Here is a 26,388-nt window from a genome sequence, read left to right on the forward strand (position 1 = left end):
CTTGAAAATTATCCAATAAACCATTTATAACCTCTGAATCCGGGGTACTTAAACTTTTTTGTATGAAGGGCCAAAAACCAAATATCACTGATAGCCATGGGCCGAAGATAAATATATCAAACTATTTTACTTTAAGGTTACCATGGGTAATTTACTCATTTATTTCATAATATTAAAAAATGAATAGAACTAATTACTTTAAATTGTATTAACTAATGCAGTATCTCCTCATTTTAATGCGAAGTCTCTTTGTTGTCCTCTGTCATATGTACATTTTAAGGTAAATATCATAAATTTAAACCATTTAATGTGACACATTTAATTTCAGAGAGTTTTTTTGTAGCTTAACAATAAAACAAACAAATTAAAGGTTACATTAAAGTTGAAATGATAATCTTTAAACCATTCTCAGATGTGATTCCGTAGTTTGGCCATCTCTAAATGAAAGAGCTTCTGATTAAAATCTCAAAAAAATGCCGTTTTCTGTTCGTTCAAACTATTAATTTAAAATGAGCTGAAACAACACCATTCTTGATTGTTTGGTACAACTTATTTATTTTATGTTCAATCCACTTAAATTTGTAAAAACTAATAAGGTAACTTAATTCATGTTTTCCCAACACAAATCGATTATGTAGAACCCAGCATTTTTTACAGTGTAGTATGGGACCGATTAACAGCGTTGTCCATTATTGGTGTTAACCCATCTATTATTGTTAGGATGCTATAGCTATAACATTTGTAAATTACTGTTTAAAAAACAATGCAATAAAATCTTATTAGTTCAAGATATAAAAAGTTGGATCGTGCTTTTCAGGGTCATTTTCAGGAAACTAATTATTGTGCCAAGTTTGTCCTTCTGATTGAATATAGGTATATATAGCTTTTGAAATGGGTCATGTGTAATAGTGACTCTCTTCATCACCACAATATTTTAAATGAGTTGCATAGAAAAAGATTATTTGATATCAAATATAAAGCTTTTTATTTTGCTGTAGAATTTTTAAATGTTAACCCTGATAACACACGAGGCTCTAACATGATGTTTGGGCTTTTTTGGGTTAGGTATGTATAGAGCAACTCTTAAGTGTTAAAATACTTTTCGTTTATGAAAGTACAATACAAAATACTAAATGTTCTTATTGTATTTGTATTTATAATTGTTTTGAACAATGAGTTAAATTAAGTAATTTAAGAGAGTTTACACTAATTCTCAAACTATATGTTCTTATAAATTTTAGACGACTTTTGATAATGACTGTTTTTATAAATTGACATTTTTCCAGGTACAAATGGCTCCAGATGTATTATGGGAGAAACCACTTATCTGAGTATTTTTGATAAGTCTATCCTCTTATGGAGGTCTTAAAAATATATGTATGGAAAAAAATATATATTTAAAGTTTCATGCAAATTAGGCATACTCAGCCCTCATGACACAGCTAGCTTTTTTCTGACAATGACACAAAAAGTATTATTAGTTTACCTGGCATATTATATCCTATTACAGTGGATGAACTGAATCATGAAGGCAGGGAGTTATACGTTTGAGGATTCAGAACTACTATAGACAATCATATATGACATAATAAAAGTAAGAACTGCAGTTTGGTCTAGCTATTGACTGGGTGTCATTTTCTCAAGATTAGATGGTTGTTCAGAATGATATATGTAATGCAATTTGATTTATTCAAGATTTAATATGTTGCTTAATTGCTCATTCCCATGTATGTTTCACATATCTGTTGGTGAATAAAGGCAACATGATGGCTATATAATCATTTTACTGTGTCCTGGATTTGTTTACCTCATCATTGCTCAGCTATTTCCTGCCGTCCTGTAATGTTCCCTACCCCATACACACTCGCAAAAGAACAACTGACCATACAAATTATCACAGCGTCGATAAACGCGCCCTCCGCTGCCCGAAAACAAACCCTGCATCACAGGGAACTGCTTCAGCGGATGTGACGTTATGGCGTGGTGGAGGAGCACGCGGGATTGAATGAACACTTTGACGTTGCTGTCAACTTCTTACGCTTGTGAGTATGAACCTCAAACTAGCCTGATCACACAAAACTTTATGAATGGCATTAGTTATTATCAAACAAGTTATACAGCTGTAGATATTCGTAGTGACTTTTGTCGGTTGTACTTTAGTATACTGCTAAGATTATATTGTACTTTTATGACTTTAAAGTTGGCCTTTTGAAAGTATGCTAATCTTAACTTTGATAAACATGTCCAGGGATTGTATGATAAGATAATAATCTTATATCGACTACAATTATTAATCTGTCATATTCAATCTTGTAGCTAGATTAAGATTAGCTTCCTACGAGTAGAGCTAATACCCTGGATTTTTTGGTTTCCATTTTACATGGGTGTGTTTCACAATAGAAAGCAGGTGCTTGTCCAATTTTTTTTTTTTTTTTTGGTCCATTCTTTTTCCTGTATACATCTTCAAATAAGCTGCTAAAGTCATAAACCAAAACAACCAAAAGCGAAGCAAATCAGCATTACAAACTTTGATTTAAAGCAAACATGTCTATGAAATTTAGATAAAAAGAAATCTGTGATGACATTTCAGCTAGTTCTTATTATCTTTAATACAGTAAAGAGCTAACCAACAGCAATCTAAACTATATTAATGTTATTGCAAAATGTATTTTTCCAGCTGAAAATCAACTGTTATGTTTTGCTATAGAAGCTGAATTGATGTAAACAGAAGGCTTAAACATAAGTTAATACAAACAGCCTGAGTTCATAGCAGATTTGCCTTTAAAACAGACAGAAAAAAAGACCTGTACTTCTTATGACATGATTTAAAAGTCTGTTTGAAATCAAAATTTGCAATATTTATTTTGCTAGTGCACGATATTATTCTTTAGGTGAACAATTAATCCAATGCAAATTAATCCACTGACTTTTTTGTTTTGTTTTGTTAATCTTTAATCAAAGTCTGACCTTTTGCTTTGCATTAGGAGTGGCAGTTCTGCTCTGTTGACATCAGTTTTGACATCTATTGTCAGAATATTCTTAACCACGTCTACCATTACTTCGCTACAAGGAAATGTTGTAAAAAAAGAAACGCCGTGCCCCCTACTCAATATTCTATTTTAGTTGGAATTAAATCAAAATACTAAAATAAGTCTCAGCAACTTCCAGGGGTCCGTTCTTCGTACATGGATTACTCAATTAGCTGGATTTGGATACTGATGATTTGACACGGTCCCGGATCGTTTAGTTCTTCAAAACTCATCTGAGACTTGTTGTCATAGCAGCAGTTCTGTTAGCTCAAACCTGCTCGGAAGCAGGCTCATTTCATATAAACAGGATTAGATCGGGTCAGTTCGAACTAAGGTAATACTAAAAGTATGTACCGAATTCTGATATTTACTTAAAAGTAGTTAGAAATATACACTTGGGAAAATAGTAAATATATATTTTTAACCATATACAAAAAGTAAAAAAATATGTTAATAAAACATGCAATCTCCACTCCGAAATAAAAGTAAAAAGACTGCCACCTGGTGGTTCAAAGAGAACATTTATTGATATGAACTTTTTAGATACAAACTCTGATACACAATATTCAACTTTTTTTAAAAAAGGATAATAATTTATGCAGTCATGCACGTGTTTTGACCACAAATATGACGGTGATTTGATGATTTGCAAAAGTTGCAGACTCCTTTACCGATATTAGAATGCTTTTTTGATACACAATTAATTTATAGTAATTCCTTACGCCAATTAAAAAAACTTGAGTAGGCCTAGGCTACTATAATAAAGAAAGTCTTCTCTAAATGTAGAACTACATTGATATGCATTGAAATACATGATGAATACTCGACACATGAACGTGTAAAGCCTGCAGCTCACAACAAATTTTGCTCGCATGGATAATTGAATATTAATCAGATGATGTCATTACGCTGCTGTGCCGTCAGCCAATCATTGCATTGCTGATCATGAGATCGAGGATCGATAGATCTGTCCTTCACAACACACGCAGCGATCTCAGATCAGTTTATCCAGACATTTTAATCTGATTCATGAACTTGTTTGAAGAACCAAATTAGCCAGAGATTAGTTATCAAGATTAAAAGATCCAGGATCTGCCAAATCATCTTAGATCATTTAAGCGAGGTATGAAGAAAGGACCTAAGATCATTAATAATTTGTTGAAACATGAATTCCCAAAAAGTTTCCAGAAAAAAAATGACCTATTTTCTGTTTGTTTATTTCTTTTTAGGTCTGAGTTGTTTGCAACTCCATACATTATTTCTTTTTCTTCTATAATAATCTGCACTTCTCTGTTGTGCATCACTATACAAAAGAAAAGATTTGTCATTCCATCAGCAACATTGCAACTTTAATGTTGTGTTTACCAAGCAATTAAAAAGTTGTTGCTGTTAATTGTACCAAAATGATGGTACCATCAGTAAGATTGATGTCAGGAGTACAGATGCCACTTTTGGGTTTGGGCACATACAAGCTACAGGACCATGAGCAACTAAAACAATCAGTCAGTTGTGCTCTTCAAGCAGGATACCGAGTCTTTGATACAGCTGCAGTCTATGGAAATGAAGCACATCTAGGGCAAATTCTTAAAGAGCTGTTGCCCAAATACAGCTTAATCCGAGAAGATGTGTTCATCATCAGCAAGCTTGCCCCATCCGACCATGGCCCGAGGGCAAAGGAAGGCTGCCTGAGGAGTCTGGAGCAACTAGACTGTGAATACATCGACCTCTATCTGATTCACTGGCCAGGGATTGAGGGTCTTGACCCAGAGGATTCTCGCCATTCAGAATATCGGGCACAGAGCTGGGTGTCTCTAGAGGAGTTTCATGCCAGCGGTCAATTCAAGGCCATAGGGGTTTCAAATTACACTGCAAAGCACATTAGGGAGCTGCTCGCTAGTTGCCGTGTTCCCCCAGCGGTCCTTCAGATAGAATGTCAACCAAAGCTGATCCAGAGGGAACTGAGGGATTTATGTGTGGAGACTGGCATTCACTTTCAGGCCTACTCCTCTCTGGGTAAAGGAGCTCTCCTGAGGGAGCCGGAGGTTATGGAAATAGTGAGACACTGTGGTCGGACCCCTCCCAGGTTCTTCTGAGGTGGGCTGTGCAGCAAGGCATTTCCGTATTGCCTCGGTCTTCAAAGCCAAGCAGAGTGCTGGAAAATGCACAGGTGTTTGACTTCAAGCTAAATGAGACTGATATGAAGAGACTGGATGGCATGAATTGTGGAACATGCTTTTGTAAACGAGACTCCAGCAGAATAGCTTAAGCCTTAAGATTTTATGCCAAATTCTGTATTGATCCATGTCCAAAATAAATGATTACATATGAATTTTTGGCATCCAAATAAAGATTGTCTTTGTAAATAGTTAATGATGTTATGCATATTATTGTATATCATAGCACTTTTCTTCCCATAGACTTCCATTCATACACACGCGAATGCATCAGACTGAAAACGCAGGGTCATGTGTCAAGTTTTGCTGTTCGCTGCGTAGGAAAGTTCAAGCTTGGTGAACTCTGATCTGCGAAATCGCATCACATGATGATGCAAGACCAATTGAGGTTCAAAACATGACATTTCTGGACAGAAATTTAAAATATGGACCAATCGCGCGCTTTTTTAAACGCCTAATCATCTTGTTCAATCCCGCCCATTTTAGCAGTGCCAAACAACAGAATTTCGCATGCTCAAACTCTAGTGTGACCACAGCTTTAAGATGCGGTCACACTGGGCTTTTCCTCTCATAGACTTCCATTCATATGCACGCGAATGCGTCAGACCGGAAACATAGGGTCATGCGTTAAGTTTCGCAGTTGGCTGCGGTGCAAAGTTTAAGCTTGGTGAACTCTGACCTGCGAAATCGCATCACTTGACTGTGAGACCAATCGAGGATCAAAACAGGACATCTCTGGACAGAAATTTAAAACATGGAGCAATCGCTCGCTTTTTTAATGTCTAATCATCTTGTTCAATCCCGCCCCTTATTGCAGCGCCGTACGACAGAATTTCGCACAGACAAAGCCCAGTGTGACCGCAGCTTTACTTGTAGGTTTCAAACAAGCCTGAAGGACTCAATTAGTTTGATCAGGTGTGTTTAATTAGGGTTAAAACTAAACTGTACAGTGCTGCGGCCCTCCAGGAACTGGCTTTGACACCTGTGGTCTAAGGTGTATTTTACACCAAACTAGTCACAAGTTCCAGTGATCTTGGAGCTCCATACTAAATACAGTAGAATAGTTCTCCATGTCAAGACATTCAACTTGTAATTTCAGTGAGACGCCATTTGATGTTGTTTCCAAGATGGTAGTGGTGTAAAAAGCATAGAGATCAGATTGGTTGTGTAACTTTTGTATTTGTTGCACAAAGTGAAATAATGATTGTATATAGATGAATGACTATGTCAGGAGTGCTCAACCCTGTTCCTGGAGATCTACCTTCCTACAGAGTTTAGCTCCAACCCTCATCAATCACACCTGAACCAATTAATTAGAACCTGAACGGCACATAATAACTACAAGCAGGTGTGTTTAATAAAGGTATCTGATAACTGATATCTGGAGAAAGGTAGACCTCCAGGAACCGGGTTGGTCACCCCTGCTCTACGTTATCATTTTCTTTGCTTTGTCTAGCTCAGGGGTGCCCAATCCTATTCATGGAGATTTACCTTTCTAAAGAGTTCAGCTGCAACCTTGATCAAACGCACCTGTCTTTAATTACCAAGTGCTCCTTTAGGTACTACTTAAGCTGCGGTCACACTGGCCTTTTCTCCCCATAGACTTCCATTCATACAAACACGCGAATGCATCAGACCGGAAACGCAGGGTCGTGCTTCAAGTTTCGCAGTTCGCTGCATTGAAAAGTTCAAGCTTGGTGAACTCTGATATGCAAAATCACATCACTTGACTGCTTGAGACCAACCAAGGATCAAAACATGACCTCTCTATACAGAAATTTAAAATATGGACCAATCACTCGCTTTTTTAAATGTGTAATCATCTTGTTTAATCCTGCCCCTTTACACAGAGCCGTACTACAGAATTTCAAGTGATGTAATTTCGCAGGTCAGAGTTCACCAAGCTTGAACTTTCCAATGCAGCTATCTGCACGAACTTGCGTTTCCGGTCTGACGCATTCACGTGCGTATGAATGTGAGTCTATGGGGAGAAAAGTGCAGTGTGACCACAGCTTTAGTTGGTTTAGTTGCTTTTGATCAGGGTTGGAGCTAAGCTCTGCAAGGTAGATCTCCAGGAACAGAATTGGGCACCCCAGGTCTAGCCTTAACGTCTGGAACTACATACTATTGACATTACAGTTTAAAGTTTATTGAATGATTGATGGTATTTTTAAATCATTCTTATAACTTGATTGACTGTGGTTGTAAACGTTGCATGTTCAAATCTTGACCCAATAACACCATCTTCAGCCATAAAATGTTTATTTTGACAACAAAATTATAGAAAAAAGATAAAAACTTGATTGGTTTAAAAAGTATTTAAACAGTTCATCCAATACTCAATCTATGTTAACAAGTATAAATATGTACAAAGAGTGTAAAAAAGGAACGAAGCACATAAACCATCTGCAAGGCTGCATGTACAGAAACGGCACTTGTGTTGTCCATCTGCACATATTTGCTTTCCCACATTTTGGCAGAAATTTAATGTTGTTTTACATACAAGACCAGCAGATGGGCTATAAAAGAGAAAAAAAAATCCAATAGAGACAACAGGCAACTTTACAATTTAAAAAAATATGTACAAGAAAGGCAGTGATGAATTACAAAAGCTATGAAAGTATCAATTAAAACGTTCAGTTTTCTCTGTGGCATATCCAAGTATAGTCACTGTAAAAGACATAGCAGAACAACTGATTTCATTCACTCTTACTAGTAATTCACCACAACAGTTTGGCATTAACAAACAAACCTGAGATGTAGAATGAACTGAAATTACCCGTATTATTGTTACCGTCACTAACCTGTACTTAGTTTACGACTTACTTTACCCAAATTCACAGTCCTTGAAATATATTTACAATTTGCAAACAACCGCTCCAGCCTTTTAGCACAACAAAAACGCACATCTATATATCCATCTATAAAATACATCATATAACACATTTCTTTGCCAAATATTAACTTAATAAATATCAATAAATAGTTTTTAAATAGAGAATTCTTTTTTTTTGTTTCTGTATTTTAAAAGATTGTCCAATGAATTGTTACTTTTTAGGAGAGATTGTCCATTTTAAGATTGTCAAATTGAAATAACACTGACAATTCCTTTAATTAAACGTACGTTATTGCAGTGGTAAATTAAGATACGACACTTTTACCACTCTCTCAGATTGGTTTTATGCAATAGCTTGAGCACATTGATTACAAAAAGGCCATGATGGTGATCAGACCAGCCTTCATCTGAGAGCAGCTTCTCTCTACTAACTGTTATCCTGGTGCTTAAAGCAGGACTTCTTCATTCTCTGCCCTCTTCTTCTTTGGGACTCCAGAGGAACGAAAACCATCCTCGGTAGGTCTGTTTCTGGCTGTTCGCTCTCTTGACCTCCTAAAAAAAATAAAGCAACTTAATATTTGATATTAATACAACTAGTGAGCAATGAAATTTCATTCTGCATGTCTTGCCTCACCCCTTTATCGAGCCAAGTGTCAAATTCATCGCTCATTCTCCTCAACTGACGGCCATACTTTTTTGCTTTCCACAGTGCAGCAGGAGCTGATTGAGAACGACCTCTGAATGGAAGTCCATCTCCGTTCTCCTCTGCCGATGCTCCATCCTGGGGCTCCGCGTCCTGCCAGCGACTGACTGTATACACTTGAGATTCCGAATAGAGCCGCACACGCCCTGCAAAAGCATGTGACAACAAAAATTTCTAGGTCAATCTATGATACATTACCCAACACTGACCTATTTATTGGTTCGTGTAGTGTTAAGTTCTCACCTTGAGGAGAAATGTTGGCTGATGTTTGATCCTGATGTTGTCCATGGTTCTTGATTGTCTCTTCCAGATGTGATCTCTCTTTTTCATCCAAGGTGCTGGAATCATCTTGATAGTCATGCGAGGTGTTCTCCATTGTGCTGGTATTAAGGGAGTAGTAAGAGAATGTTGACATTGGGACTCAAATAATCAATAACCAGATACTTTTTGTATCACATGGTCAAAATTTAGTCAATTAAAAACAAATTACACTACTTAACGATGTTTTCCACAATACATACCTGTAGATCGAGACGAATTCCAGGACAAAAGATGTGAATGCTCGTCTCTCGACTCTTATTTGTAGTGGCAACTAGATGTTATTCCGTCTTATCTCCTGTACGATTACGAGTTGCTTCTCCAGTTCTCAACATGTATTGATTGCCTCATGGCATGTGACACACCCAAACATCAACAATAGCTGTAATTGCCACTTCATATAACTTTCATATTTCTAAGGTTGAGTCACGCGAGTCATCAGAAAACGGCCAGAAATAATGGAAAAATGATCCCGTTTTTCGTGACATTTAGTCGGAGTGATTGTCGTCTCGCCGCAAGCAGTAGCGTGCCAAATTTCCAGTCCGGTTGTTGTTATCACTACGGTGCGTATGATCTCATTTCGGCTCGGATATTGTTGTTGTCCGTCGCCGTTTACAGTAGCGGCCGGCTCTCAGCCAATCAGACGGCGTTCGGCTTCTTCCATCAGCCAATCAGAGCCCGCTGCTAGGGTGTTTTGGGCGCTTTGTGATGTAACGTCACTGTTGCGATAGGGCTTCGCGAGTCTTGGCTGTCCCGTGACTTGTTTACCTCATCCGGGCTCCAGTCTCGCGGAAGCATGTGAAGATATATACGGCGCGCGCATTTGGGACACCGCAAATGTACGAAATAAACACATGACTTGATTTCAAAACAGCGTCGTTTATTTAAGTGTTGCTCTGCGTACAATATCAATCGTATCCTGTTATTTTTCCCCCCATTAGGTCAACTACGATTTAGTGTTTTTAAAATATCTTTTATTTATCTTTGTCTCCAAATAATTAGCTCTATAACAAGCCAATTTGATGCCAACACTATTAGTTGATATGTTTGCTTAGGTAATGTGGGCACATTAGGTGCAACTTCACCGATTGAACTGTAGATGGCAGGAGAGATCTGCGTTGATACTTATATTATGACTCATGCCTGCCGAATATATAGGTTAATAGAACCTATTAGTGTGTATGTGTTAGCATCTTTTAACAGTACCAAGTGTCTGTACGTTTGTATATTTGATCCTGTACTATTTATTTGAACAAAGAACAAAATTGAGAGATAGAAAATTTTTGAGATTATCTGTTATAAACAGGTTTATAACAGATGTTCAGATGTTGTTATTACTAGTATATTAACATATGAATTAGCAACTCTAAATATAAGAGAAGACCTATGGCTCTTTTAAAACAAACGCATAGATCTAAATAAACATTTTGTTGTATGTGAATAGGGGAAATTGGGAATGCAATGTTGCATTGAATGACTTTTTCTAAGGTGTATTTACTGTAGAATATTTATATGAAGAACATAGTTAAAACGTGTGTATGTTTGGTATACATTATATTTGGAGTATGTTTAGTATAGTCTAAATATAATATACTTTATACTTTATAAACATGCACTCACCGGCCACTTTATTAGGTACACCTTACTAGTACTGGTTTGGACCCCCTTTTGCCTTCAGAACTGCCTTAATCCTTCGTGGCATAGATTCAACAAGGTACTGGAAATATTCCTCAGAGATTTTGGTCCATATTAACATGATAGCATCATGTATTTATTGCAGATTTGTCGGCTGCACATCCATGATGTGAATCACCTGTTTCACCACATCCCAAAGGTGCTCTATTGGATTGGAATCTGGTGACTGCGGAGGCCATTTTAGTATAGTGAACTCCTTGTCATGTTCTAGAAGCTAGTCTGAGATGATTTGTGCTTTATGACATGGATATCCTGCTGGAAGTAGCCTTCAGATGATGGGTACACTGTGGTCATAAAGGGATGGACACAGTCAGCAACAATGCTCAGGTAGGCTGTGGCATTGACACAATGCTCAACTGTTACTAATGGGCCCAAAGTGTGCCAAGAAAATATCCACCACATCATTACACCACCATCCCCAGTTTGAACAGTTGATACAAGGCAGGATGGATTCATGCTTTTTATGTTGTTGATGCCAAATTCTGACTCTACCATCCGATTGCCACAGCAGAAATCAAGATTCATCAGACCAGGCAACGTTTTTCCAAACATCTATTGTACAATTTTGGTGAGCCTGTGCAAACTGTAGCCTCGGTTTCCTGTTTTTAACTGACTGGAGTGGCACCCGGTGTGGTCTTCTGCTGTAGCCAATCCGCCACAAGGTTGGACGTGTTGTGCGTTCAGAGATGCTCTTCTGCATAGCTCGGTTGTAATGAGTGGTCATTTGAGTTACTGTTGCCATTCTATCAACTCAAACCTGTCTGGCCATTTTCCTCTGACCTCTGGCGTCAACAAGGCATTTGTGCCAACAGAACAGCCGCTCACTGGATATTTTCTTTTTTTTTTTAATTATTCTCTGTAAACCCTAGAGATGGTTGTGTGTTAAAATCCCAGTAAATCAACAGTTTTTAAAATACTCAGACCAGCCCGTCTGGCACCAACAACCATGCCACATTTAAAGTCACTTAAATCACCTTTCTTCCCCATTCTAATGCTCGGTGTAAACTGCAGCAGATCATCTTGACCATGTCTAAATGCATTGAGTGACTGCCATGTGATTGGCTGATTAGAAATTTGCGTTAATGAGCAGTTGTACAGGTGTCCTAATAAAGTAGCCGGCGAGTTTTTAGACCAAAAATGTGTAGACATTTTTTAAAGGTATTCAGTATAGATTTACTTATAGCACCATGGTCCCAAGGCACTTATTTTACCATTGTAATTCTCAAAATATAGTGGAAGGATAATAAACATGACTTGATAAAAAGAGTTGGATAAAGTTTTTAAACAGTTCCTCATTGACAGCATCAATACCAAAGGGTTTGGGGTCATACATGAATATAAATGTTTGATATGAAATAAATGTTTTAATACTGATTAATTATATAGATTTTCTTTTATTTATTGTATTTTTTTATTTATTTTTTTACTTCATGCAATATAATAATGCATAAAATGCAGATCTTGCGACGCGGTGGCGCAGTAGGTAGTGCTGTCGCCTCACAGAAAGAAGGTTGCTGGTTCGAGCCTCGGCTGGGTCAGTTGCCGTTTCTGTGTGGAGTTTGCATGTTCTCACCACGTTCTCGTGGGTTTCCTCCGGGTGCTCCTGTTTCCCCCACAGTCCAAAGACATGCGGTACAGTTGAATTGGGTAGGCTAAATTGTCCACAGTGTATGTGTGTGAATATGTGTGTATGGATGTTTCCCAGAGATGGGTTGCAGCTGGAAGGGCATCCGCTGCGTAAAACATTTGCTGGATAAATTGGCGATTCATTCCGCTGTGGCGACCCCAGACTAAGCCGAAAAGAAAATGATTGAAAATGCAGATCTATGGATGGAATAAAGTTTCCTAAACACATTTAGAGATTGAGGTAATATAGGTTTAACTATAAAATGATGTTAGAAATCCCTGCATCATGATCGTAATGCTATTAAATCTATTAAGTCCAATAGCTTTAATTAGGCAGCTTATCGTCCCATTTCACAATCTACATCTCTCATTTGAATCAAGATTATGCTGAATATAATTTATTTATTGACATTTTACTCTTTACATTCATGTTGGTGGCATGTGTTAATACACATTTTGCCTTGAAAATGAAAGTTAGATTGAAAGAAAAGTTGAAAAGTGCCATAAATGCTCAAAAATCAGCCATGAGTTCCACCCAAAATCAAACCAGTTTATGGTTGTAATTTATTTATTTATTTATTTTTCAGTAGAGAAATTGAAGTCCTCAACCAATAGGAACTTACGTTTTAGAAATGTAAAATTTACCTTTAAGTTGTCAGGTTTTTTTGCAAAGTACCAGTGGACTAATTCAATAGAGCTTTCAAATAATCACTCTTCAGCATATTAAAGATTACAGATTATCGAACGTTTTCATGGCAACATTATTAATTAAAACATAAGTCATCAAGAGAAAGTCTGCTAACTAGTTAACAAAATATTCAATAAAATGCTGTTCACCTTTAGACCACTACTGTTTGCTAAGTGTCATTATTGAATCAGTGTCATGGTCGCCAGTAGAGGGGTCAGAGCAGTGTACAAAATTGATTTAGTCTCTCAGACGTGCACGTGTTTTTACACTCTAGCCAAGATAATTAGCATGTCTAATATGTCTGTGCAACCAACATCAGTGCCAATTTGATAAATTATCGCCCGGTTTTGCTCTCAGCCTGCCAGCCACACTCCGGCAAACCTGCACGCGCTGTATACAAAAATGTCCCCTCCCCTCTTTCTGCAGTCCACACCGCTGGAAAAAATACAGATTTTCGCACCCGTCTTGGTTTTCTGCACAATCCCATTCGCCAAAATCAGAACCAGCGTGCTCATTTCCATATTACCTTTCCCAACATACTCCGCCCGTCTCCTCCATCCTCATGGCGAGGCTGATGCTGATGCGAGTGTATAGTTAGCATCTTCTCATTCACTCCCTCTGGCTCCACACGTCCATGTGCGGCTCTCATCAATCTTTTTATACGCTTTCCTTGTTTCTCTATTAAATCTGTAAATCTTTATAACGCTATTTTCAGCATTTATTTTTTCCTCTGCGAAAATTCCATTGCTGGAAGCAGGCATTTTTTCTAGTGTTTGGGATTATATGAATGAGCTAATTCAGGTACCTTCTTAAAGACGGGACGGGCTTGTTAAATCAACTTCGCCTCAAGTCTACAACTCTATTGGATTGTCCGTGTTTTTGTCAGTTGTTTGTATTGTTTGAACTGTCAAATCAAGAACGGCGCCGCTGCACAGCTCGCGCGCATCACCGCTGCTCCATGGAGACATAAGCCGCGCGCGCTGCGCTCATTCACTGTGAATTAAACCCAACTACAGCAAGTCAACAGCCGAGTGTCCACCGGAATCCACACACCTTCATTGTAAGTACCCATTTACTCTCTACAACACATTGCAATGCAAGGATTACAATATTATTGACCGAAAGAAAGCGAATTGATTGCAACAAACGAGTAATAAGACCGCAGCCTCCATGTTTTCACGTTATTTGCTGTCTGTCGATTTTATGAAACGAAACTTCCACGTTCACATATCACGCATTCCTTCAAGAAAATATAGATATTCTTAATTTAATTCCACATTATTGTTTTCAGGTACAAACTTGCTTGTCAAATTTCTCACAGCCCATACAGGAGCTACCCAACACAATGAACCTCTGTTAACGTACGTCTGTCTGTCAGAGCAGGTAAGATTGATTCTACTCTTGTAGTAATGGGTCGATTTAGTTAGTGTTCGGTACTTATGCAGATCTTAAATGTTTTGTTCTGGACCTGCATAACTAGTAGTAAGCGCCACATAGTTTTCATACTGGCTATGAATACTTAGCAGTCACAGTTCTCATGGAAACGCTCTCCTACTCTTCACTACAGAGGCAGCCCACCTGTTTCAGATAAACATAGAATGTGATACGCCAGTATCCTGTGCTATGTAAGCCAGGAAGTCCTCAGCTTCCAGATGCATTGACTTGGGATCAAAAAAGTCCTATCTCCATAGAAATCCTCTTCAAAGAATTGTGCCATGCAAATATATTTTACTCCTTTGCATTGTGAAGATTTGTCACTCCCACGGCGACGTAGAAGAAATGTATGCCTATATTTCTGTATTTTAGACATGCTGAAGACTTTTTAGAATTGGACGTTTTTTTAATTATTACATGTCTAAGGTGTTGGGCTTATAACTCTGTTAAGTGCATGGTTGCATTTGATTGAAAAGCTTTTACAATTTGAATTTTTGGTCACATTTAAAGACTTGTGTTACAGCTCGAGAAAACCCCAGACTTTTGATGCTGTTTAATTATTTTAATTATGTTGGTCTGTCAGTCAGAGTGACAAAATCGATAGAGCTTACATTGGTTGAACTTTTCAAATGATGTTGGAAATCACTGCGTCTTGATTACGATGCATCCAGCAGAAGTCCATTAGTCGTTTCCAAGCAACGTATGTAATTCTTCGGGGATTTTAAGCGTGTTGTTTTGTTATGGGATGCTGAGACCACCTGTTCTAAATATAAATATGCAATCTACTATGGTTTTCTAATATTTGTTCGAGGTTATAAGTAGGCCCACACGGAATCTGCGCACATAGAAATTGACAGATTTTTAGCCAATCATTGAGTCTATTTAATTGTGTAAATGTGTGCAAATTTATATTTATTCAGTTTTTAAATTAATTTCAGTAATATTATTGACTAATATGAAAATGTTCATATGATTTTTTTTGACTTATTACTTTTTGTAGAGTAATTTTTTTAAATCTTTCAGTAGATCTATTATATGAGAGACTTGCTTTGTTTGCCAAATAAGTGGATCTAATTGGATTTGTATTGTAAACATTAAATAAAAATTTAAAATGTATTTTTTAATTTCATATATTAAATTTTTAGTTACGATATTCTCCCAAAATCCTTCCGCATAAATCCAAAGATTTTTTACAAAAATAGCAAAAAATGTCAGCAGATTATGTCTGGCCCTAGTTATAAGCCCAAAAAAAAACCCAGTGCAAAACTCCTAAGTGTATTTGTGTAAATACAAACACTCAAATATGTATTATTTAGTATTTTTCTAGTTCAGAAGTTTTCATTGATAAATGACAATTTGATCTGTAACGTGTTTTTAAAAATAACATTTTCAAGAACAGAATAATTTTTTTATGCCACAAAATGGAGCACCTCTGATAATTAATCAAAATTTAAAGCACTTGTTAGTTTGCACTGCAGCCAGTCAGTTTTCAGTTGACTCAAAATAAAAATTCAGTTATCAGTTATTCAGCCTAATTCTGTTCCATACCTCTATATGTTTCACATTTTCTCTGCAGAATGTGCGTGTATATGCATGTGTGTGTATATATATATATACTCCAAGTGTTCCTCTTTATTTTTTGAGCAGTATATTGTATATTATTGTATTGAGGTTTTTGTTTTCTTTGCTCCACTTTCATTATGTAGACAAATCAGCCTATATTTCAGTTTGGGATGACGTTAAGTAAGCGAGCTATGACAGAATTTTATTTTATTTTTTGGTCTACAATCATATTATCATATAAGAGCATTTCCAGCGGTATAGATGTGACATTTGCAGTTAAAACTCAAGGCATAAATTCATAGAGAAAGTATTTTGTTAAAGTTATATTGAAACATCTGTTTATATTTTCCAAAACAGCTAACCTCCAAGTTAAGGGATCAGAAAAATATCAATCTGTAAACATTTTTATGCTTTAAGTGAGGAAAATAAGCATGCGTTAGGAATGTGACCAAAAAAGTCTGCAATTTTACAGCATACAGCATACTTTGTAGAAATTCTGTGAATTAAACTGCAGAACCCAAAAGAAATAATGCTCTATAGAACAAAAATGATTGATTTTATTTTGTTTTAGATTTTTGTATTTATAAGGAAAAAAGCTTCCCTATGGATGTGACATCTCTCCGTTATGGATGTGACGAATATGAAATTGCCACTTGTGTGATTTCGGTAGATAATAATTGTTTAAGAACATTGATAGAGATATTTTTGAGTATTTTTACAGTACTATAAAATACAAGCCTACACAAAAAACTTAGAAAGGGTTTCACTATTTTGGTAAAAACTAAATTTTTTTTATGGCAAGGTTGACATATGCATGGAATTGCTCATAAGCAAACATAACAGATTGTCATATTCACCAACAGGCAGTGAAAACTATCTGATAGACCTGCGCTTGTATGATGCACAAAATGCCATATGCCTTCACCAGGGAAATCAATTACGCCTTCAATTTCCTTTGTTATATAATTACAATGCAACAAAACCGACTGTAGGCAAATGATACTCCTACAGCCTGAATTTCAAATCAGCCCTGTCCATTTCCACTTAGGCTGATGGCATGAAATAGTCTGAAATCTCTATTTTTAAGCCTGGATATTATAGTATATATGCAATGCCTGTAGTGCATCATGCAATCATTAGTGGCGCATATATCATCTTTTTCTTCTGCTGAAGGCTTGATTTAGTTTGGTTCCCACAATTCATACAGTCTAGTCTGGCTGATGCTCTCTAGTTGTAAATCTCTACGTGTTCTCCTTTTGGAGCTCTTGGTTTCACTGGCATTATTTCCCTTTGCCTAATGCCTGGAACCATTACTCACAGCTTGAGCTAATCTTAATGTTTCTGGCGAGCTGAAAATAATCCCGTTCTCGCTATAGGCATAATTCAGAAAGTGGTTTGTTTCCACATGCTGCTGCTTCTTTCATTATGCGGCGTGTCTGAATATTTGTACATCCTTTGCTCTGAAAGCTCCGGAAGACACAAATTATGTCGGCCAAGATTTAGAAGCTCAATTTTGTTCCAGGCGAGAGTTTCCATTGGATTGTAAAACCTGCAAGGCTGTCCAGAGCACTCTGAATGTGGCATAAGAATTATGTGTATAATTGTGTGCAAAACATCCAGAAAATTGGAGGTTTAAATCTTTTTTTGAGCAGCTTTAAAGTTGTGCTTTTAAATCGGTACACTTGTGTTTATGTCTGCGGCTCATCTACAAGTGATCCCTTTAGTATCACCCTCCTCAGCGAGAATCCAAAGCCCCCAAATGGCATTCTTCTCAGCTCGACTAGCATTATTAACACTGAGCCAGGAGCCCAGCACTAAAGCCTTCATATTTCACCCCCCCCCCCCGGTCCACTGATAGCCCTTACAAATGGTTAGCACTGTAAAATCCAGCCAAGCGAACCATTAAAATATCTTGCCCTTCTCGGGTCTCTGCGCAATTGAGGTAAGCAAGCTCTGTCAAGCCGGGTTATAGATAATATAAAAATGTAGCCTTAATAAGAGATATTTTTGTCTGTAACATTTCCCCCTGTCCATTCAGAGCTTTTTTAGCTTTCATGCTATGAGGATCATTTGTTTGCCTAAAGCTCTGTTCCAAAATGAGCTACTGTCTGCCTACACACTGATAAAAATAAAGGCTTTTTATTGGCATCCATGAGGAACCTTTAACATCCGTGGAACCTTTCCACAAACAAAAAGTTCTTTATAGTGAATCACAATCGTTGCCTAACGATTTGTTGTCTAAGAGAGAACAGGCTGCAGCTCTCGAAACGCCTGCTATTAGGATCCAATCACAAGCAGATGATGATAAAAACGGGTGTAAAAAAGGTCTGAAACATTTCTGGATTGTGCACTTCCAAAGGTAGCTAGGTGAAAACACATTTAATTAGATTTCCATCATAGTATAATTGCTCATATGGTCAAGTTCATTCAAATAGCCACAAAAGAGCAGCTATTTACCACCTACTGACCTAAAATGTAATTGTTCAGAGAAAGGGAATCAAAACGATGATTTAAAGGTGCAGTAGGTGATCTGCCAAAATGCTATCTTTTAGCATAATATCTTTGAAACACAGTTGGTCCCATGCCGTCCAAAGCTATGCCTCCTGAAATCATGAATGCCCACCTTAAAGATGACAGTAGACAGTGGGTTACTAGATCATGTCAGTTGCCAGTTAGAAAACTTTATAGTACTTTATAATACTACAATTACCAATGAAAAGCTGTATTACATTGAGCTCATCTTCAGTTTTGTAGCAAGCTAAACTTGTCATAATGTGCAATATTTCATGCATTGGTCTCACTCTCTCATGCGCTTTGTCCTAAAGCGACTATGGTGCTTGGTCGATAGGGTACAGGAATTAAATTTATCACTAAGCCATACTTACATGCTATTTCAGACCGAATGTTCAGAGTAGCATGGTAAACAATATAGGGAGCGGACCACGTCACAGGTTGTCATTGTTCAAAAATGAACCAATGTGAATATAGAACCAACTTCACCCCCAGTAAAGCAGGCTAGGCGGAATAGCGTAGTTGTTAAACTAAATAAAATCTACATTATCGATGCTGTAAAAGAACCTTATGAAATTGAAAGTAGTCACATCAATCTTTCACCGGAAGATTTCAGTGGCTAAACAACACTTCCTGTATAACCCATTCGCAAAACAACTACATCTACATAAGCTTTGTGTGACTAAAGGAGTTTTAAAACAGAACAAAACCTGTCTAAAAGAAATACTTCAGCCATGGTGTGATCCTTCTTCCAGCATGCAAAAGTAACTCCAATATTGATTCAGAATTTTTAAAAGTTTTGTGTTCTGCATGAACGGGTGCACAGATGTACAAATCTACATGTGTTGACAGACAGTTCGGGCTACTTATCAGAATTATGGGAATTGTCGGCCCTACAAATTTTAATTGGATGAAATTTTTTTTACTTTTATGCTTTAGCCAGAATATAAAAACACATATAAATAATGAAGACAATCACCTACTAGTTTTGTTGCATTGTACCAAAACAGTGCAGTCTAAATTGTGTTTGCTTTCATTTTCGTTCTCAAATATACTTGAGTGCAAACTGAATCAACATTTTTGTGCTCTGAACTGCATATTATATAATTCACATTTATAATAAATGCACTTAGTTGATATTGAGTGCTTTTGGACCCACTCAAGACCTTCTTGGGTCTTGAAATATGGTTAAAGTTTACTGCTGAATGTAAACTAAAATAAACCTGAATGGTATTTATATTGTACTTACACATTTGTTATAAACGATTAAAATTGAGATATTAATAATGAATACTGGACAAAAAGTGGCAGAGGAAATGCTACAAAGCTGACGACAATATCCTACAATCAAATTATAACTGGAGCTTTGCATTTGCTGTAGTATAGACAACAAAGTATAGACACTTTGAAATTATAGTGTAGTTCTCATGCATGACAAAAGATTATTAAAACCTAATGATTTATTTAGGTAACATTTTATTGTGACAGTGACTACGTTTACATGGACATCAATGATTGAATTATTTGCCTTAATCTGAATAAGACAGTAATATGATTAAGGTGTTTACATGAATTGCTTTTTGAACGTTCCTTTCATAATCCTGTTTTACATGTTATAGCACATAATTCGATTAACATCATTGTGCTATCCACGTTTCCTCCAGAGTTTCATGTAATTTCGGGTGATTCATTTTTAATATGTCGTCTTTAACTGCAGTTTGGCACTTTCACTTTCATTCAGGAACATTTCATGCGTGTCCCCATGACAAACGAGATATTGGATGCGAGTATGAACTGCTGGAAGAGTGTAGTTTTAATGGAATTTGACACCACACGCCATATGGGAAAAAAACCTCTGCATTTTGCGATGCATGTGTCTGTGGTGCTTCACTGACTTGGTAGGTGCAGAGAATAGTGTCAAACAGCCGTGTGTATATAGACTATCTTGGCACAAAATGCAGTGAAAATCCTACACGACGGTAATGGTTTGATTACGGTGTTTACATGTCTGAAGTGCACTTCAATAATGCGACTAAAATCGGCATACTCCATATGTCTTAATTCCATTTCTGTTTAGATCAATTATGACATTCATTGGATTACATTAATCAAAAATCGCTGTTTACATGGTAGACTCTTGATCAGAGTATTGTCTTAATCATTTTAAAATCAGAATATTGGTGTCCATGTAAACATAGTGTTATGAGGTGCCCTTAATGCATCTTTGCATAATTAAGATTAATATTCATGTCACTCGGCCATGTCCTAAATTACATTCTCTGCAGGCATCTCAGCAGGATTTGGAACAGTGTTTATGTGTTATTTGGGCATATGGCAAGAAGATTCCAGACGGTTCAGTGTTCCCTATGTTCGTTCCCTATAAAAATGCATGCCAAATATGCTCCTTTCACTATTCAGGTGTGCCTCTTCATAGGACTCTTGCAGGGATCAAAAGAAATGTGTGAGAACCCTAGAGAGCTGATGCTGAAGAAGCTGTGAAGTGCATAACTCTCCTTACAACTTGTGGCCAGGTAGAAAATGTGTACTTGAAGATAACAGAACACTATTCCCTCTGTCCTAGTAAAATCATTACAACAGCAATCCTTAAAGAGGCTGTGAAACAGTGTGAATGAGTATGCTCATGTTTCTACAAAGATTGTATCAATCTTTTACCTTTACTAAGGAGCTGCATGAGACAGAGTTGACCTGGGAAAAAAAGAAAACCACAGCTCTCCAAATGCATATTATCAAACTGCCAAAATAGTGGGCAGAAACAAAATGCTGAGTTCCAACTAAGCATCTCATCCCAGTCACGTACCACAGACATGAATGTACCAAATGGGGCTTCTAGTTTTTATGATTCTGGCAGTTTATGATTATTTAGATGACACTGAATTATTATATGAACTTTTAGGGACCCCCTCGAAAATGAGATGATTCATCTCAAGGGGCTATCCCATTTAATAAATAAGTAAAAAAAAAATTATGGATTTCTCCAGGATTTAGCAAAGAATAACAGGGCGTCTTTCTGAAGCTTCAAACGTAGAAAATATGTTAATCGCAGTTTCACAGACATTAATGTTAGTCATGGACAAAATTGCATGTTTGAGCTGTCTTTTATTTTATCTTTTATTTGAAAATATTTTATCTAGTTTTACCTCGAGTGCTGAAACTGTGTTTTAAAAGTCGGCTAAGAGAGCAGCTCGGTGGTTCTCTAAAAGTTTTGCGATAGCCGACATGCTAACTTCCTTGTCCTTGTCTCAGTTCGCCTCCGTTTACTGCTCTTTTTTGCACGGTTTGGCTGATTTTGTTGCCAATATTCGCAGTTTAGTTGTGAACTGTAAATATATTGTCCACTTGGAAGCAAAGGTAGAGTAAAATGTGGGGTTTAAAGTAAATGAGACTTGAAATAGTGTAGGAGCGAGCCTAAATGCGTGTCTACTCCATCCCTCCTCCGTCGGAAGTCAGGGATATATTTTAAAATATGTCAGAGGCATTGCTTTGTCTCACGATGCACACAAGTAATGGCTTTTTATAAATCATTTTTATAAGCTTAAATAGCCTAATTTAACTAAGGCCTAGTCTTGACTTATGTCTTGTCTGTGAAACCAGGCTATGAGGTTTAACACTAGAACTACAGAAACAGTCATTTTGAATGTTTTAAAACGTTGTCATGTAATAACTTTGTTAAAACGAAACCAATATAGCTATAGTACCCTGACGTTTACTAAATTTGTGAATATTTCAGTCTAACTTTGTTGTTTTATTGAAATTACAAAACATAAGTGTTATGAGTATTCGCTTGTTAAGTCATGATCTATGAGAGACTGTTTCTGAGTCCGGAAGCCGCTATCCATTTGAATTGAAAAAATATTCGCTTTTGACCACATTTTAGTCTTATCACACATTCAAGTGAATATTATATAAAATCATGGTGTACACAACAGTCTCTGCATCACTGACACAAATATTTTAACAATTTATAAGAAAAGTTAAATACTTTTCGTGTCATCAGATATTAATATTAGGCATGATTTAGATTTCCGATTGTATTACATCACTTTGTAAACATTTATTATCACTATTTGTTGAGCCTCCTCATGCTGTTTGACATAGCGCTTGGACCCAGAAGCCGCTTTGCGTGACGTCACACTTAACAAGTGGATGAGTATACTTTAAATACTTGTGCCTCTGTTGCCTAGCAACTTTCTGCTAACAAAAGCATAACATTCTGATAGCAGTAACATAACTTCAGACGTGTATTTGAAAACAACATTTTCACTGCAGTGAAAAAACTTTTCCACTTGCTGGACAAAGTGAAGTATAAAATTTTGCATGTGGTCTAGTAACTTGTATACATTAATAGGCTATATTATAAAATAAATAATATTTTCAGGGTGACATTAATCAATTCATAAAATATGATGGCAAATATTCAAAACTTAATTCTAAAGCAACACGCTAGAACCTTTTAATGTACATATGACATGACAAGTTTTATCTTATATGAAAGGTCTATTAGTTTTAGAATTCAAATAGTTCCAGTGTTAAATAAAATTAAGGTACATAATTTGTACCCACATTTCTCAGTTAAATTAAATAATTTCAAAAACAAACAAAAGGAACTCAGCTTTTAACTGTTTAGCTGTGCCTTTAATGAATGAGTGCTGTGCTACATCTGACAGATCGCACTATTATGCTGTTCTTTTCTTTTTATTCTTTCAAAACCCGTTTAACAGATTTTAATCTGGTTTTATCTGTTTTAATCATTTTTAAAACATGTAAAGCACTTTGAATTAGCATTGTGTATTTCCTTGCCTTGCCTAAATATATACAAGGAACACTTAGGAAACAAGAAACGTGTGTGCAACTCAATCAGAAATCGTAGTAACAAACAATGGTTTGTTATATAATGAAATGGGAACATGACATGACGATAAAACACAGTGGTTAAATTATAATCATCCACTTTACGTTTGCTGTATATGCGTACTTGAATCACTAATTGAATCATTCATTCATTTTCTTTTGGCTTAGTCCCTTTAGTTGCCACAGCGGAATGAACCACCAGCTAAATGAACCAGAATTACAAAATGTCAGAAAACTTAAAGTCGAACTATATAATTTCTACACCAAAACAACAACATTTAAATATAATAATAAAATAATAATAAATACTGTATCTTTCAGCTCACATTTTAGACTAAAAACAGGTATAATGATAATATCACATGTGCTCTTATACTCATTTAAACAGTAAGTGAATATGATTTATATTTATCATTTCTTTAATATAAACATGTATCTCCACTGAAACTCTCAGCATCGGTTCAGCCTTATACAGCCATTAAGACCTGCATCGGTATTAATAAGGGCTGTTTGTAAGTGTCTCTGTTATGTAGAAAGATGGTTCTGGATGTGAGGAGAAAAAGCCTTTGATCCACCTCTTTGTTTTCAGGGTTGCAGCCCTCACACAGGAACTTCAGTTCAGATTTAATATCAGCTCTGTGTTTTGCTTCCAGCACTTGTGATGCAGGGAATGGGTTTGTAGGGTGTCTCGACAGAGTCACAGATGATGGCTCCTCTGGGTTTCAGCTATTTATTTGCATTTTGTAGTTGCTTCATGAGGCTTATGCACTCGCTTCCTTTCTCTCCTGCCTATTCCTTCCTTCCTTCCTTCCTTTAGTTATAGATTCTTAGATATAGATTTTTTAAGCAAACCTTTTTTATTGCTTGACTGTGATGTTTGTGTTTGTACATTCTGTAATGAATGCCGAATCTGGGTAATTATACAATAACATTAATCAAATATAGCTCAGACTTATTGGGACTTTGACCAAAACAAACCTTCATGAGAGCGATCCAATAACTGTGGACTAGTTATTGCACCGCATTCATCAAAGACTCAATAGCCAATTGGAATTTGTTCTCTTTTAGTTTTAACACGATTAATACCTACTGCTTATATACTTTTATAATGTTTCAAATACTTTTTCAGTCTCATGTATACAGTATTGGCCAGTACAGCAGTTCTATATATTATATACTCAGAGAACAGAAAGTCCTACTGTATATATCAAAATGTTCCTGCTGCATGAGATCCACTATTCTAGAGTAAGATTTGCATTTATTAGCATATTGCAGAGTATTGAATGTTTTGTGATATGCAATAATGGCAAACAGTAAGAAGATCTGGCCCTCAAGTTGCTGTCCAGGGTGCTGAATCTACAATAAAGGCTTTGTTTAACCCAATAAAAATACACACTCACTTTCCTTTGGCTTATTCCCTGGTTTATCAGGAGTTTACACAGCAGAAAGATCTGCCAATTGCACTGGCATATGTTTCACAGGTGAATTCCCTTTCACCCGCAACCCTGAGCGTCCAACTCCTAGTGCTGGGAAACACCCACACTCACACTCTCATTCACACACATTCACAAACTGCGGCCAATTTTACTTTATCCAATTAACCTACACCGCATGTCTTTGGACTGTAAGAAAACCTGCACTCTTCACACAGACAGTCCACCTGGTCCAGTCGGGACTTGTAACAACTATGCCTTACCCAATAAGAATAATCAGCCTGATCTCACGAGAAAACGTAAGTATTTTACATTTTGTCAGTTTAGTGGCTAATTTGTACGAATTCTTACGAGTTCAGTCGTACGAAATTGTACGATTTTAAAAAAGAGACGTGGCACATAATCCCACCCCTAAACCCAACCGTTGTTTGGTTTATTAAATTGTACGAATTTGTAAATTGTATGAATTGTACGAATTCATACGAATTAGCCACTAAATAAAAAAGTTACGAATTGCCGTGAGATTGTGTTGGAATAATCCGTCCTTATTTACTGACCCTCAGCGGAGCCTGAGTGGAACTACAGATGCCTGCTAGCATTTTGCTTAGACAGGCTTTTCTTTGAGAGAAACGCTTAATACTTCATTACCTGCGATTCGTTTGTGTTCTGACCACATGTGCTTGGTTGTATACTATATAAAAGTGTTTAGACTTTAATAACACTGTTGTAATACACTGAGCCACTAAAGCATTGCTTTTTATGATGTTTTTTACTGGAAGAAAACGCGAATTACTTCAAATATAGTCTGTGTTAGTAAATGCCAGGCTATTTATGAAATCCAGGTATAACACTAAATGACAACATTACAGATGACTGTTCTAGAGCCTACAGCTAATCAATCTGTCAGATTCTGGAGTGCTTTACAGCTCTAAAGAAAATTATAAATGATTAATGATCTTAAATGAAACATACATTTATATATGGTATATAAGTATATAAGAATTTCACTCACCTGGGAAATGGAGGCCATGTGAATGGTTTGTGAGCACTATTAAGAGCACAGCATGCCATATTATTTGATAATTGTAAGAAATAGTTCCAAAAGGCAATTGACTGTGTAATAAAACAAATAAATAAATAAAACAAAACAAAATTACTATGTAGATGCAGAAGTCAGTGGCTAATCAGCTGGAATCTGGAATCACCAGCGAGATCTAGCTGTCACTCAATTGGCCACGCTCTTAATTATGCAGACTTAATATAACTTAATATAAACTAAACAAATGAGTTATAAAAAAATCACCCCCTCACAGTTGTCATAAAGTGTAATATTAGCTTTATGATCTTTTTTTTTGTACCAGGCTCTAAACTTTTTTTCCTGTTGTGAAGTCGGCCATTTAAACATGGGGTCATCAGAAATGTGCTCTATTATGGAGCCAGGCCTAGCAGAATTTTGATGAATTTCAGTTTTAGTTACTTCCGTATTAGCTTCACAAGGGAGAGCGGGAG

The 26,388-nt window shown here is 36.6% G+C and overlaps 3 protein-coding genes across 5 annotated transcripts in view; 2 read left to right on the forward strand and 1 right to left on the reverse strand.

Annotated features, from left to right (window-relative positions):
- Nucleotides 1-1,968: 1,968 nt before the first annotated feature.
- Nucleotides 1,969-5,394, forward strand: zgc:110782 (uncharacterized protein LOC541358 homolog). Its single transcript, XM_056446170.1, is given in 3 exon segments — nt 1,969-2,042; nt 4,259-5,099; nt 5,102-5,394. Coding segments are annotated over 2 exon segments (861 nt in total). The 5' UTR covers nt 1,969-2,042; nt 4,259-4,432; the 3' UTR covers nt 5,296-5,394.
- Nucleotides 5,395-7,448: 2,054 nt separating this feature from the next.
- On the reverse strand, nt 7,449-9,673 carry bada (BCL2 associated agonist of cell death a). 2 transcript variants are annotated; one of them, XM_056446134.1, is made up of 4 exons: nt 9,264-9,673; nt 8,986-9,122; nt 8,674-8,888; nt 7,449-8,588 (listed from the first exon to the last, which is right to left on the reverse strand). In XM_056446134.1, exons 2-4 carry the CDS (start codon nt 9,116-9,118, stop codon nt 8,502-8,504), a joined length of 435 nt encoding a protein of 144 aa, XP_056302109.1. In that variant the 5' UTR covers nt 9,119-9,122; nt 9,264-9,673; the 3' UTR covers nt 7,449-8,501. The 2 variants fall into 2 exon arrangements, with proteins under 2 accessions (XP_056302109.1, XP_056302108.1); XM_056446133.1 differs by having other exon boundaries at nt 7,449-8,591; nt 9,264-9,670.
- A 4,027-nt stretch (nt 9,674-13,700) lies between these two features.
- slc8a4a (solute carrier family 8 member 4a) overlaps nt 13,701-26,388 on the forward strand; it is a 125,052-nt gene continuing 112,364 nt past the window's right edge. The window contains exons 1-2 of one of the 2 annotated variants that reach the window (XM_056447095.1): nt 13,701-14,129; nt 14,361-14,452. The gene's annotated coding sequence lies outside the window, so the exon portion shown is untranslated. The remainder of the gene's footprint in view (nt 14,130-14,360; nt 14,453-26,388) is intronic. The other variant, XM_056447096.1, reaches the window with a different exon arrangement.

Source organism: Danio aesculapii, chromosome 21 (assembly GCF_903798145.1).
Source record: "Danio aesculapii chromosome 21, fDanAes4.1, whole genome shotgun sequence".
In the NCBI taxonomy this organism is placed as follows: Eukaryota; Metazoa; Chordata; class Actinopteri; order Cypriniformes; family Danionidae; genus Danio; species Danio aesculapii.